The sequence below is a fragment of the Trichosurus vulpecula genome, chromosome 8 (genome assembly GCF_011100635.1).
Source record: "Trichosurus vulpecula isolate mTriVul1 chromosome 8, mTriVul1.pri, whole genome shotgun sequence".
In the NCBI taxonomy this organism is placed as follows: Eukaryota; Metazoa; Chordata; class Mammalia; order Diprotodontia; family Phalangeridae; genus Trichosurus; species Trichosurus vulpecula.
Genome location: NC_050580.1, coordinates 177257760 through 177272692, shown reverse-complemented (window position 1 = coordinate 177272692; position 14933 = coordinate 177257760). Strand labels below are relative to the sequence as shown.

The window sequence follows — 14933 nt, the reverse complement described above, 5'->3', positions numbered from 1 at the left end:
ACAACCTTCTGAGGTCAATCAGTAAGTAATGCAAGTATGCTTGTTTCCATTTCACAGATGGAGAAACTGAAGGTCTATGAAATCAGGTGACTGACCTACAGTAGCAGAGATCGATTGGATACTACCTCTCCTATATCTGTAAGCCAGCTGGAATATAAACTTTAAGGGCATGAACTGCATCTTACAAATTTTTTGTGTGGTTGCTTATGAAACATCTGTTCATAGGTAGATATGGACCCACTGCCATGAAATCTGACAAGTCTGATAAGACCCACAGTAGACACTTGGAAATACATGGTTTTCTCCAAGACACCAGGCAAGTAGAACGTAGGTTAAGGGAGGAGAAATAATGAGAAAGACAGAGGGTGCAGGATCAGGAACACGAGGGCTGCAAGGAAGGCACCCAGAAGAAGAGGGGGGAAGACTCAGCAGATACTCACGTAAGCAGACTCCAGCCAGGAGTCGGAGCCCAGACTCTGGAGGAAAACAGGTGGGGAAGAGTGGCTGCAGCACATAATTGGAGAAGGTGAGAGCAATGACGGCCTGGTTGGTGGGGTAGATTACTAGCACAGCAATCCACAGCCTTAGGAACCTGATGGAAGGAAGAAGACAGGTCATGAATTGAATGAGTCCCTTCCTTCAGGGCTAGCAAAAGTACAACTTGCTCCAAAAAAGGACACCTGGGAAACTCGAGAGCAGCCTTTGTGGAAAGGGAGGGTGTTAGAAGGGAGTACCCTTTATCTTCAAGTTTATGAAGGTGCTAAACCACAAAGAAGTGAGAAGCATGTCCTTTCAGGCTGTGGATGTGTTTTATTAGCAATTATTGTTAATGTTTCAGCAAGTAATAACATAGGCATTTATTAGCACAGACTTCAGTGTTCCTCCTGCCTCCCTCCCCCATATGTTTCCACCCCACTGGCTCCTAGTTTCGTCAGTGATAGGGGACGGATGGACAGATGAACCAAACATATTTTTTAAAATTTCCCCTCAGATCCAAGCAAGGAGGGTTAGTCTCTGAAGCAAATGAATTGGTGGGATTGAGGAGAATGAGGGCTCTTTATACCCCTTTCTTAGAGAGGGAGGGAGTAAAGAAAGGATAGGGTTAAGCTTCTCCTGAAAGAACTGTAGATATTGCTTGGCATTTGAGGGAAACCTAGGAACCATATCACTGAGGTTTCCCCTCAGAGCAGCGAGCCTTGTTAATGTGGGAAGAACAGGACTTGTGTTTCTTCCAGTGATGGGAAGATGACCGGTCTCATTGGTCAAGATGAATGAACAAGAACAATAGAATATTTTATGTGTCCAGGGCTCTTACAAGTTGACTCCATGATGACAGCTGTGTGGTTTTCTTTGCTCTGTTGGTGGGTTTTCATTTTGAGCCACTCACCAATAAGATGGTGATAGGGATAAGAACCCTGTACCTTATTCTGCTAATGCTATCAGACTGGAGCAACTATGAGAAATTCCCAACATGGAGCCATACCAACATTGGGGTCTAAGAGGCAATTGGTAAATCCCCCTCTCTAGCTTTCCTCAGTGCTCCAGTTGTCCCAAGAAAGGACGGAATGAAAATGACTCTAGGTACTAGACAAATTGGCCAATTGTCCCATATTAAAGTTAGGCTAATTCTGTTATGGGGTTACTTGGCCTGAATTATCATTTGTCCCAAGCCAACAGAAATCTGGACATCTAATCACCTCATTTCAGCAACACAAACTTTAAAAAAAAAACCCCTGTATTATATATACATATAATACAATGGTATGTATTTATTTAGCTTTTGTTTGTGTCTTTTTAAAAATATTTTATTTCCCCCTGCAACCACATGGAAAAACAATTTAACATTCATGTTTTTTTTTTTAATTTTGGGTTCCAAATTTTCTCCTTCCCTTCCTTCCCTACCCCTTCCCCAAGAGGGTAAACAATCTGATATAATTATACATGCACCAACACCACTTCTTAAAGGAGAAGCATCTTATAATTTATAATTGTGTGTCTGAGTCAGATGAGGGACTTCTTCTGCTCCCCTTTTCCAAGAAATGGTACTTAAGGTCTTGGGATACACTGGAGGCTGATGAAGCCTGGCAATGGTCATTGAGGATCCCCAATCATCCAGCGAAGAAAGAGAGCAAGGAACCCAAGTGATGAGATCCTGAATTGTACTGCCTAGAATTCCCAGGCACTTCCATTTCCCTGTGCCCAAAGTTACCCAGTGCCCCAGGTAATAACCTTACCCAGCCAGGCCTCCAAAGATGTCTTTGACATAAGAGTAGTCACCTCCAGATTTAGGGATAGTAACTCCAAGTTCAGCGTAACACAGTGCACCCACAGCTGTGATGAGCCCTGTTATAATCCATATAATCAAAGCAAGGCCCACAGAGCCAGAATTCTCCAGGACACCCTTTGGTGAGACAAAAATTCCTGAGCCAATAATGTTTCCTATAAGAGGAGAGAGAAAGGAGAAAGTCAAGTCAGATCAAGTAAACTAGCATTTATTAAGTGCCTGCTAGTTGTATTTGCCCTTTATTTTCGAAGAGGACCATGACTTCAGGGAAATGATGATATGACTTGCAGTTGACTTTGATTTGAATGAGGGAGGGCTGAAAAGTTGAGTGACTTGCCCAGGGCCACAGAGCTAGCAAGGGTCTGAGGCTGGATTTGAACTCATGTATTCCTGATTCCAGGCCCAGTGCACCACCTATCTAGCTGCCTTCAGGTGTTAAGTGTTGTAGATGGGTCCAGGAGCTTACAATCTAATGGAGAAAACAAAATGCACACCATTGTGTACAAACAAGATTTATGCAGGTTAAATAGGAGGTAATGTCAAAGGGAAAGAACTTGGCGGGGAGAGAGAAAAGACAGGAGAATATAAAAGACCTCTTGGAGAAGGTAAGAGTTTAACTGGAATTTGAAAGGAAACCAGGGAAGTCAAAAGGCAAAGATGAGGAAGAAGAGGAAAAAAATTTCAGGCACAGGAGGGAAACTGCCAGGAAAAATGCCTGAAGTAAGGAAATGGAGGAATGTCTTGTGGAAGGAGCAGCCAAGGAGGTCAGCGTTGAAGATCAAAGTCTAAGACTGGAAAGGTCAAGGGGCTAGGCTACAATCAGGAGTAGGATATTTGATCTTGGAGGCAATAGGGAACCACTGGAATATCGAGTGGAAAGAGCAGGGACTAATTTAAAGTCAGTAGTAATATGAATTTGTATGGACATTTTCACTAAATAAATTGTTTGCCACTTTCATTCCTAAATCCTATGAGGTTTTTCTTTTAACCAATATGGTATTACAGTTTAATAATACTATTCCCAGGCTCGAAAGGCAGATCATACTTGCCTTTCAAAAGCTAGACACAAGTATGATAAGAGTGAAGGAATAGCAAGACAGCTACCTCACCCACTTTCACTAGGTCTCGTGCTCATCTACATAGTCACTATCTATGGCCCCCACCCCTCCCAGCCCTGATCTTCCAAAGGCCAAGGTTTGCCATAGGTACTTCTTGTTCCCAAGGCCTCTTGCTTGGTTTCTTAAATGCTTAGGAGCAACACTGAAAAAAATCCATACTATCTATAGCATATGAAAAAATGCTTCAAAGAACAAATAACTAGAAAAATGCACATTTAAAGCAACTTTGAGGTTCTACCTCACACCTGTCAGACTGGCAGGGAAGGAAAATGTCAAATGTTGGATGGGCTGTGGGAAAGCAGGTGTATTAATGCAGTATTGGAGGAGGTACAAATTACTACAGACATTCTGGAAAGAAGGAACTATGCCCCAAAAGTTATTGTGTATGTCCTTTGACACAGCAATACTACTACTAGTCTGTATCCCAAAGAGATCAAAAAAAGAGGACAATGGCCCAGGTACAAAAATATTTAGAATGGCACTGTCACAGCAAAAAACTGGAAACAAATTACATGGGATTACATGCCCTTTACCTGAGCAATGGCTAAATAGATTATGGTATATGAATATGATAAATACTATTGCACCTTAAGGAATAACAAACATTGTTTCAGAGAGACTTAGGGAAATCCTGGATGCAGAGTGAAGTGAGAAAAACTAGGAAAATAATCTGTACAATCACAACAAAAATGCAAAGGAAAATGACTCTGAACGCTTGATCCTCAAGGTCACAAAATTTTAGAGTTAAGGAGCACACCTGAGCAGGGTGACCCAGCGTCTGCTTACAGACCTCCGGTGAAGGGGTTCCCCTGGAGGTACCCAGTTCCATTCTGGGGCGGCCCTAAGTGTTGGGAGTAACATTAATCTTGGGAGGTTAGACAGGACGACTATTACAATTCCCGCCGTACGAATGAGGAAGCGGAATCATAGAAGAGTAAATAAAGTGATGTTACAAATCACTGTATTCTTTAAGGTCTGAACCAATGGAAGGTGGACTTTGTTCTCTTTGCCAGTACGACGATTAAAAAGACTCTTTCCAGAGACATAGTTCCTGGGTAATTTAATCATTTTATTAATAAGGCCAGAACATTGTTATTTATAGGGAGAATCAACCTACCCCCAGACCAGGTTACTCAAAACAAAGAGTCATCAATTTCCATATCAGCGGTCTTGATAATTAGGAGAATCAACCTTCTCCCAGACCGGGTCATTCAAACCCCAGTCAAAGAGACATCAAATTCCACATCACCAGTCTGGACAATGGGGAGAATCAACCATCTATCTCCCAGACAGGTAGGAGCAAACAACAATGACCCATTAGCCCAAACTTAGAATTCCTTTCATTATCTAATTAGATGGTGGCCAGGGTAAATTTCTAAGAGAGATTTTCCACACTGGTTGGTTTCTGGATGAGGAATTAACAAAAATAATTAGTTATAAAATACGAGAGGAATATTAATTTCTCACACCAGTGGGTAAAATGGCACCTCCTACCAGTATTATTGTAAGGATCAAATGAGATAGTAATTACAAGAACTTAAAAAATGCTAGTTTTCTTCCATCCAACAGATTCTGCCTCCCTCACTTAATGGGGTTGGTCTTCTCCAGAGAACTAGAAATAGCCTCAGGATAAACATTGATTCTAAAAATCTCTACTTCCTGGTCTAAGTGAGGCTCTAGCAGACAGGACATGGTGGAAGGTGCACCAGACTTTTATTCTAGAAAGAACTGGACTTACTGGTTGTGTGACCATGGACAAGTCACTTAGCCTTCCTGAGCTTCAGTTTCCCCAATTGTAAAGGATAATACTGGTAGACCTTCTTCCCAGGGTTGAAGTGGATGAAGATCAGATGAGATCATCTCAAAAGCATGTTGTTGTAAACCTTAAAATTCTATAGTGCTGGCTATGATTATTGCCTGTTTGCTTAGTAACACTATTACATATTAAAGAAAAGGAAAGTTCAACTTAACAAAGACACAAGATGGGAGAGACTTGACTAAGTAAAGTCCTTTGGGAAAATCTTAGGGATTTGACTAGAAACTCACTGAGTCAACGTTAGGACATGGCAGCCAAAAGAGCCAATAGGGCCCAGAAGGAGGGAAGCCATGTCATCCTGTTCTAACTTGCCCTGGTCAGACCACATACCTGGAGGCCTGGGTTCAAGTCTGGATACTTAGGTGATGATAGCATGAGAACAGAGTGTGTGTCTAGGAGAGGGTGACCAGGACTGATGAGGTTTGGGGTTGAGGGTGATGAGGGCCCAGCAGCTGGGAACCCCCTTGAATCTGGAATACAGTCTCTGGGAGCCCCCCTGAACTGTCCTTGAATCTTCCAACTGGATCTGGCCTTCCCCTAAGGCCACAAGCCTCACATTATCATTAGGCCCAAATCTCTACCTAGCCTCGCCCTTTGTTGTTCAACTACTTCCCACCCTTAATCCCATTACCTCACCTTGCCCTCCTCGGACTTCCCCTCAAGACCCTTCCTAAACCCCTCCTCTAGTCACCCCAGACCACCCCTCAATCCCTCCTACAATCTTTGTGTATATAATCTCCATCTTGCCTCCATGAAGGTGCTCAGATTCAATCTAATTCAGTAGGTTGAATCTGGCCCGCTTGTGGAAACAGGCGTCACAAGGTGGGGGGATTTCTTAAGACAGCCCATTATGGTGAATCCCTAATAAACTTTGTCTTTTCCCTTGGCTGAGAAGGCTTGAGTCGAATTCTTTCGGCAGGACCCGGTGCGTCAATATTTCGGGGTGTCGAGCACCCCTCAACCTTAAACCTCTTCAGAGGGGTGTTCAAGACCCCAAAATACAGACATGCCAGGTCCTGCGGAATGAATTCGACTCAAGCCTTCTCAGCCAAGTTAAAACAAAGTTTATTAAGGATTCGCCATATTGGGTAGACGCTTAAGGGGCCTGAGCATTTGTGAGGCTAATGCCAGCAGGCCAGACCAATCTGAGCTGAGCTAGATTGAATCTGAGCGCCTTCATGGAGGTAAGATGAGACTTAGATACAGAAAGACTATGGGAGGGATTGAGGGGTGATCTCGATTAGTCTGGGATGACTAGAGGAGTGGTTTAGAGCAGACTGGGGCGACTGGGGTGAGGTCAGACTCCAGGGTGGGGAATAGCTGAAGGCTACCTGGAGATGACAGACAATGAGAGCTAGGGTATAGATATTTTGATCAGGATCAAGGGTAGGAAACAGCCAGAAGGCAATCCAGAAATAGCCAGACAATGGAAGGCTAGGCTGGGCTATTTGGGCATGAAAAGCCAGATCAAGTGGAAAGATTCAGTGTGGGGTTCAAGGGGGTTCCCACAGTCTAAACCTCATCAATACCAGGATCAGTTCAATGAGTTGGGAATATTTAGGCTGGCGAAGTTGAAACACAGTTCTTGACCAAGAAAACCCCCAACTGGGGTTACTGAGAGTTGGACGTGACTCAAAAATGACCGAAGAACAACAAAAATGTGCTGGCAAATGCTTAACTGGTTCTCCAGAGAAACATGTGCCTACAAAACACTTTTAAATTTAATGAACATCATCAACATTTCTCCATCACTTTCTTAAATCTAGGCAATCAACAAAATAATAAATCAAGTCCTGATTTATTTATTTTTGTCAATTTCTGAGGGGTAAATGCTTTACACTGAAAACTTAACAATCAGCTCTCTCCAATACGTTCAAGCTGGCTCCAGCACAATAATGCTTATACGAATGAATGTTTTTTCCTGCTATAGAATATAAATCCCGGCTCCTTGAGAACAAGGGCTGTTTCATTTTTGTCTCAGTATCCCCCTTGGTATCCCTATCTAGCATAGTGCCTGGTATAGAGCAGGTGCATATTAAACACTTTTGATTAACTGAAAAGACATCATGGGAACTGTGTTGGGAGGCATGATCATTATCTTCAAGCAGTCAAAGTTCTAAGATTAGACTTGCAATTTGTGGAAGTTGCAGTGAAGCCGATTTAGGTTTGATATAAAGAAAAAATTCCTCACAACTGGAGATATCCAAGAGAGGCTACCTCAAGAGACAGTAGATTCCCTCCCACTAGAAGTCTACAAGCAAAGGTTGGATGACCACTTGGTAGTAATTTTGTAGAAGCAATTTCCATTCAGGTAGAGTTTAGAACAGAGCCCTACTTAAGTCCCTTCCAGTGCCAAGGTTTTGTGGTTCTTCCTAAAACGCAGACACGAACATGTTACCCATCTACTCAATAAACCCCACCGACTGCCTAGTACCTCCAGGATCAAACATAAAATCCGCTGAAATCCCACCTTCTTCAATGAGCTTTTCTTATTCCGGTTCAATGCTTCCCTCTCAGATTGTCCTCCATCTAACCTATATAAAGCGTGTCTGTCCATCATGGTTTGTCTTCTTGATTAGAGTTTGCAAGGCAGGTACTGTTTTTGCCTTTCTTTGACTCCCCAGCACTTAGCACAGTGCCTGCTACATAGACTAATTGACTGAAGAACACATTCAGGAGAAATTGTTAAACTGAGAAATTAGAAACGTCTCCCAATCAAATTTGCCAATGTTCTTGGAAAATAGCCCACAAAATACTTCCAATCCCCATCCTCATCTCTCTCTGGTAATTTGGGACTAGTGTTGGAATAGACTAGGTGAAGGGGACATAGCATTTTACGGTTGATTGCCAGAAACCTGATTTCACAAACCTCATCCAAAAAGCGACGGACCTCATAGCCAATGCAAACTTCAGCTTTAACCCTAACCTGAAACTTTCATCTCAAAATTTCCATGTAATTTTCATCATTTCATCCTGAGAGCTGGTGCCTATCTAGTACAGCCAGAGAAGGAGATGAGAGCCTCATTTAGAGGCAGCTCCTTCTCTACTTCCTTTGGGCCACAGAATACATTGTCCTTTGTGATATCAAAAATACTAATGCTGCAGTGTGAAATCAACATTGGAAGAGTCAGGAGACAGAGTCCACTTAAGAATGACTTCCAAAGAAATTGAAATTCAACCATGGAAAGACCAGAAGGAGAAGGAGCTCGTTTCTTTCTCACAGTCGGTCTGAAATTTCCTTTTCTACTGTTCAGAGCCCATCCATCAGAACCATTAGTTTTGGTGCTACTGCCCAGAAACTCAACTAAAGCAAGAGTACTGTCCCTACTCTCTGATTTTATGAAAAAATATAAAAAAGTTTCTAAGTTTTCCTGATTGTATGAAGCTATTTCCTTTCCTCTCCAGCTACTTAGTTTTTGCAGAAATCTACCTCTTTAAAAGTTACTCCATTAGTGTAGAATTAATAGCTATTGGAAGTTGGCCTCTTCCCAGCTCAATGAAGCTACTAAAAAGCCTTAATGATTTCAGACTGACAAATGTGCAATGCCTTCTTCACTGGCCAGTGGTGTACAGGAGTTAACAAAGTACCTGGATGAGACCAAATAAGGGAGCTTGGGTTGCTGTCATGGCTGAAACATGATGGTAAACCTAAAAACACCTTGCCTTGGCAAGATTTTATCAGCTGAGTGATCGATGTATACAGCATTGCAAGCCACTAAGAGAAAAGCAATTGAATCAGGGGTCATAAAAGTAGCTCAAGGGGTTAGAAAAACAAGGTTTGACTTTGGTCCTTAAGGTGCTGAAAAAGGAGGAGTAAGCCAACGTATTTCTCCTGAGTCAGGACTGTCTTTGCTGAGGGCAAATGAGGGAGGTGGTTGCTGTTGAAAAGATCTGATCCTCTGGAATGAGAGACATCAGAATTTGACCAAAAGTTCATGAAAGATAAACATCTGAATCAGAGATCTCTTTCTCTAGACATTTCTAGAATGTTTCTTTCTCTAGCTCTTGGATTGCTCCAGATCACTAAAACGTTGAGAAAAGTGCTTCTAACCTCTAAAAAGTTTCACCAATTCATTTGGGGATGAATAGCGTATAGCATCACCTCTTTTACCTAAGATCTGGCTGTCCAAAATGCAGTGATTTATGTGGCAGCCTACAAACATAGAAATTTACATAAATGCTTTAGTAAAGGAAGCCGAGGTACTGCAGAGCTCTCACTAAAATGGCAAATCAAAATATATTGTCTATTGTCTCAATAAAAACCTAAGGTTGGACAGCCCTGATCTAAGATATGAAATGCTTGGAATAGTTGGAAGACTGGAACAAAGGTCCTCATTTTATCAAAATCCTAAGGGCAAAGTTAAAATCTAGGGAGGTACCGAGGTCAAAGTTGAACTATATGCATTTGTCTCACTCTGTATTCAGGGTCTTCGGACTCCTCAGTCCATTGACCCATTTATATTATGCCTATTTTGCTAATCAATTAATTATTCACCACATAGTATCACCTGGTAAATATTTATATATTATTTAAAAGTTTGCAAATGAGGTGTCTGTAGGGAAATTAGCATTTCTCAAGGAGACATAATCAAAGTCCCAAACCTTTGTTTGCCTGGCTAAATTTGCTCAGTCCACAAGCATTAAGCACCTCTTATGTGCTAGGCACGGAGGATACAAGATACAAAGGACACAAAAGTGCGGTCCCTGCACCTAAGGAGCCCACAGTCAAATGTGGAAGATGATCTGCAAATAACTATGCACAAACGTGATATACACAGGACAGACTAGAGATGAAGAAGAGGGAAGGTACTAAGTATGGAGGGTAGCCAAGAAAGGATTCTTGCAGAATGTGGGACTTCACCTGAAACCTGAAGGAAGTCAGGGAAGCTAGAAGGTGGAGATGAATGGGGAGAAGTTCAGGCATGGAGGGCTACCCGTGAAAATGCCCAGGAGTCAAGAGATGGAAACTCTTGTGCGAGGAATAGCAAGGAAGCCAGTGTCACTGGATCACAGAGTACAAAAGGAGGGGACCAGGTTATGAAAGGGTTTAAAAGCCAAACAGAGGAATTTATACTTAATAGTCAAGGCAATGGGGGAAGTTACTTAAGTTAAATGAACAGGGGAGTGACACTCTATGATTAAATAATTGAGATAATATGATTTTATTCCCCTTTCGGGGTTATTTTGTCCTATGCTTACAATAAAACATTACTTCAAAAAATTAGATCCTCACAGCCCTGTGAAGTAATACATGTAAAAAAATTCCATTTTATTAATGAGGAAAGTAAGGTAGCTATTACTCTCCTCATTTTATGGACGAGGAAAGCAGGACAACTATTATCAGCCCTAAATTAAAGAGAGAGCAACTCTGGGCAATTTCCAACATGAAACTACCCTAGTATGATGATCTGAAGCTTCTGGAAATGAAGGCTTAAAGAGGCCAAGTCAATTTCCCCGAATCGTACTATACCTAAGTGGCAAAGCCACGATTAGAGGAACCCAAGTCTCCTGAGGGACTGGGAGAGGCAGCATGTTGTAGCGAAGAAGGACACCGGATTTGGAGCCAGAGAACCTGGGTTCCAATCCTGGCTCTTATTGATAATGATGGGGTTTTAGAATCTGGGAGCCCCCTGGAACTCTCCTTGAATCTTCCCACTAGATCTGGCCTTCACCTGAGGGCATAAGACTTCCATTATCACTAGGCCCAAATCTCTACCCAGCCCTGGATTGTCCAACTACTTCCCACCCTAGATCTTATCAAAATATCTAAGACCAAATCTGTTACCCTTTAACTGGCCTAGCCGGGCTTGGTCAATTACCCCCGGACTGCAGATTGCCTTCGGCTGCTTCCCACTCTTGATCCTATCAAAATCCCATTCTCTAGGTTCCTGGAGTCTGACCTCTAGTCACCCCAGTCCCATCAAGATCCTCCTTAGACTCCTCCTCAAGATCCTCCCTGGACCCCTCCTCCCATCACCCCAGACTACCTGACCACCCCTAAATCCCTCCCACAATCTTTCTGTATATAAGTCTCATCTTGCCTCCAGAAAGGTGCTCAGATTCAATCTAGCTTAGTTTAGGTTCAATCTGGCCCCTTGGCATTAGGGTCACAAATGCTCAGGCTCCCTAATAATAAACTTTATTTTTCTTTGGCTGAGAGAAGGCTTGAGTCGAATTCATTCGGCAGGACTCAGTGCGTTGGTGTTCTGGGGTCCTGACCACCCTTAAACCCCTAAAACCTCAACGTATATTACCTAACCTCAACATTATCACTTATTACCTGTGTACCTTGGACAAGTCTTGTAAAATTCTCTGGGCCTCAGTTTCCTCATTTGTATAATGAAGGGCTAATGTGACAAACTCAAGCCTGGCAAAACTCTCAGCCTCCAGACAGAACAAGATCAAACTTTCTGGTAAATGTTTAACAATTTAAATAAGAATAGAATATAATGTAGATAATGTTAAATAATCCCTACACTTGCAATGAGTTTAAATAAAACCCAAAGAAGATGGTGCCCAAGCTCCATCTTGTCGAAGAGAGGAACTCTTTGAGGCAAAGGTAAGGATGAAGTGCATTTTCCATCATGCAAGAACCTCATCTTTCTGGTCAATCACAGGAACCTGGGAACTCCTGCCTCAGTTTGAATGGGGTTGAGAGTTCCTCCCAGAACCTTGATTTAAGGGGAGTACCCAGACTAGCCACCTCTTACTTCTCACCTAGTACATTCCTCCATACTTCATCAAACCTGCCTCAGGCCCCGCCCCCTTTTGTCTTTTTATGGTCTTTTTATTGTTATTGTGGTCTTTCCCCATTAGATAAGGTCAATCTCACTGCCCTAGTTGGCAAGGACTATCCTTTTGCCTTTTTTTTTTTTTTTTCGATCCCCAGCACTTGGTATTGTTCCTGGCACATAGTAGGTGCTTAACCAATGTTTACTGACTAACTGACCAACTGACTGCATTCCAGGTGTGGAATTGTCCTGAGATTGCAGAAGAGAAACATAGCAACCCATTACAGATCTTTGAGTCTGCAAATTTGGGGTGGTCTTCAAGCGGTGAGACTTTTCTTGGGTGGTTTTGAAGGAAGCTGGAAAGGGGTATTTCTTTCTGGGTTGGCCGAATAGTTTTGTTTGTTTGTTTGAAAGGGGAGAGCTGTTCTGGTGGTGTTAGAGGGATTCCTTTGTTTATCCTACTTTCCAACTCAGTACCTACCTCTCTGCTATTTCTGTAATGTTTGAGCTCAGGTAATCTGGTCCACTCAAATCACTAAGATAAGTAAATTATCACATAAATCTTTCCCAGGGAAACAATAGGTTCCAATGGCCCGGGAAAACAGCTGGCCTTCTCCTTCCCAAGAAAAGCTAAGGGAAGCCAAATCACCTCATGAAAGCAGGGCCAACTATTGTATCAGCAGGCAAGCCCTTACAAGAAAAACTACTGGAATTGAGAAAATCCACGTTTGCCATAAATAGTTGCTAAACCTTAAGTTAGATGCCAATGCCCAAACTGTGCTTAGTTTGGGAATTACATCTGGGCCTGTCCACACTAGCCATCAGAGCAGACAACCGAAAGCCTTTGCTAACCTATGCTATTCGTGAAAGTCTAATTTTTTATACAGTTTTTTTCTTATACGGGTTATTTTATACAGTTTTCTTACACAGTTTTATACAGTTTTTTCTTATACACATTTCAGGGGACCTTGGTCATCCTTCTAGCCTGGGCTATACTTAGACCTCCTAGAAGGTAAGATTCCCTGGAGACTGATCTCTTTTGGGGAATGGGTTGTTTCACTTTAGTCTTGGGTCACCACAGTGCCCAGGTGCAATGGGTGGCACTTAGTATTTAATAAGTGTTGGTTGAACTGAATGGAATGTCCAGAAGCAGAATGATGCTTGACCTTAGGTACAAGAGGCCACCTTCCTCTTTTATCTCTTATCATGGCTGCTGAATTCAGTCAACAAATATGGAAGAAGGGTAAATAAAAATCATCCATCTTAAGTGTTTTTCAGGGTATTCTTAAAAGTGCCCAAAAGAGGAAAAAAATAGTCCGATATGAGCTCCCAAGCCCTAATGGACCCAGGAGGTGGTTAAACCAATATAATGAGAACTTTGAGCTACATCTCTAAGGTCCCTTTCAGCTCCAACATTTTAGGACTTGACAGTTTATAAAGCACTTTTCATATCCATTAACCTTCTATCTTATATGAAGATCAGTGTGATTCTCACAACAATTCTGTGAGGTACCACCTGTATTATCACCTCCATCTTGCAGGTGAAGATCATTAAACGATCTAGCTAATGTCATTCTGTAAGCAAATGCAGGAGAGTCAGGATGAGAAGTCAGGTCTTCTAACTCCAGGGCAAATCATGGCCCTGCTCCTTACTGCTTGTATGATCTTGGGCAAACTACTTAACTTTTGGGCCTCAGCCTCCTTATCTGTAAATTGTAGGGGTTTGGCTCAATGACCTAAATGATGCTATCTGCCTCTAAAAATCCTAACCTATGATTGAAGAGCTTTCCATGGTATCATGCTGCTTACACAGCTTGAGAGAGTAAGGGGAAGAGGAGGGAGGCAATGGGGCCAGAGTGTACATGCTACCAAGTACAAAGTGATATTTCAGCTCTGCCAAGCTGCTATGAACAGGAAGGATCCCACTAGGCTATTTCAGGACCACGAAAGCTGTCTTGGAGGCAAAGACTGGTAGGTTGGGGTAGGGTCCTTGACCTTTTACTGCATGGTGGGAAACTCACCCTGCTGCCTTTGCCCTGCTTTCTCCAGGCTGCACTGTGTAAACAGCCTTCTTGGTATGAAGTTAAATCAAGGAAGAAGACAGATTCCTTGTGGCAGTAAGTTAACCTGCCCCTGAAGGGAGAAGAGAAAAGTAGCAGGCAGCTTAGAGAGCCCTGTTGCTCCAGTCTCTTGCTACTAAGTCAATATGGTCAGCTTCTGTGTGAAGTCACCTACTCCTGGGTCAGGGTGAACCTTATATCCCATGTTGGAAGATCAAAACTGTTATGGTCTTTAGAAGTGGAGTATGTGTATAAGAATGGGTTCACCAGTACAAAAAAATGGTCCCAAGAGCACCACTTCCCTTACCTTCAACCTTTGCAGAGAAATAGTATTACATAGGACCAGGACTCTAAAAATTCACCCAGACTGCTGCTTGTCCAGGTGTAATTTTTAGGTGCCTTGGGTAGGCGGGAAAGAGATAATTGCAGCTCAAGAAGTATTTATTGAGCACCCACTTGGTGCATGCCTGCTTTAGAAGGTAATTGGAAAGCACTTGTTCACACAGAGATTTTGGACCAAATGACTGGTGCCAAAAACCACCCACTGACTGGCAGCCAGAGCAGCCTCAGGGGACAATGTGCTGAGTCCTTGAAAATTCCCTGTGTCCATTAAAGATTCACATCTTTACTCTGTGTTCTTTCTGACAGGTTACAGGATTAGAGTGTAACTAGGGTTGGGGAAGGGAAGAAGACCATCCAGAGCGATAATCAGAAGGGCACTTTTCTGGCACTAAGGTATTATTGCTACTTGGAGCCTCAGATTCCTCACACATAGACTAGATATTCTAAGATCCTTCCCAGTTCTAAAATTCAATTATTTTCTTTTGGCTAAATTCACTCAAGTCAATTAAAAAGTATTTGTTGAGTCAGTTCATATACTGTGCTAGGCATTGTGAGGGGATAGGGAGCATCATTCTTATCCTC

General features: G+C 42.5%; 1 protein-coding gene across 1 annotated transcript in view; it reads right to left on the bottom strand.

Moving 5' to 3' along the window:
- SLC7A8 (solute carrier family 7 member 8) overlaps positions 1-14933 on the bottom strand; it is a 74030-nt gene that overhangs the window by 41219 nt on the left and 17878 nt on the right. Inside the window, exons 3-4 of the mRNA XM_036735042.1 lie at positions 2235-2439; positions 441-592 (exon numbers count right to left, since the gene is read on the bottom strand). Coding sequence (XP_036590937.1) covers positions 441-592; positions 2235-2439 — 357 coding nt within the window. The remainder of the gene's footprint in view (positions 1-440; positions 593-2234; positions 2440-14933) is intronic.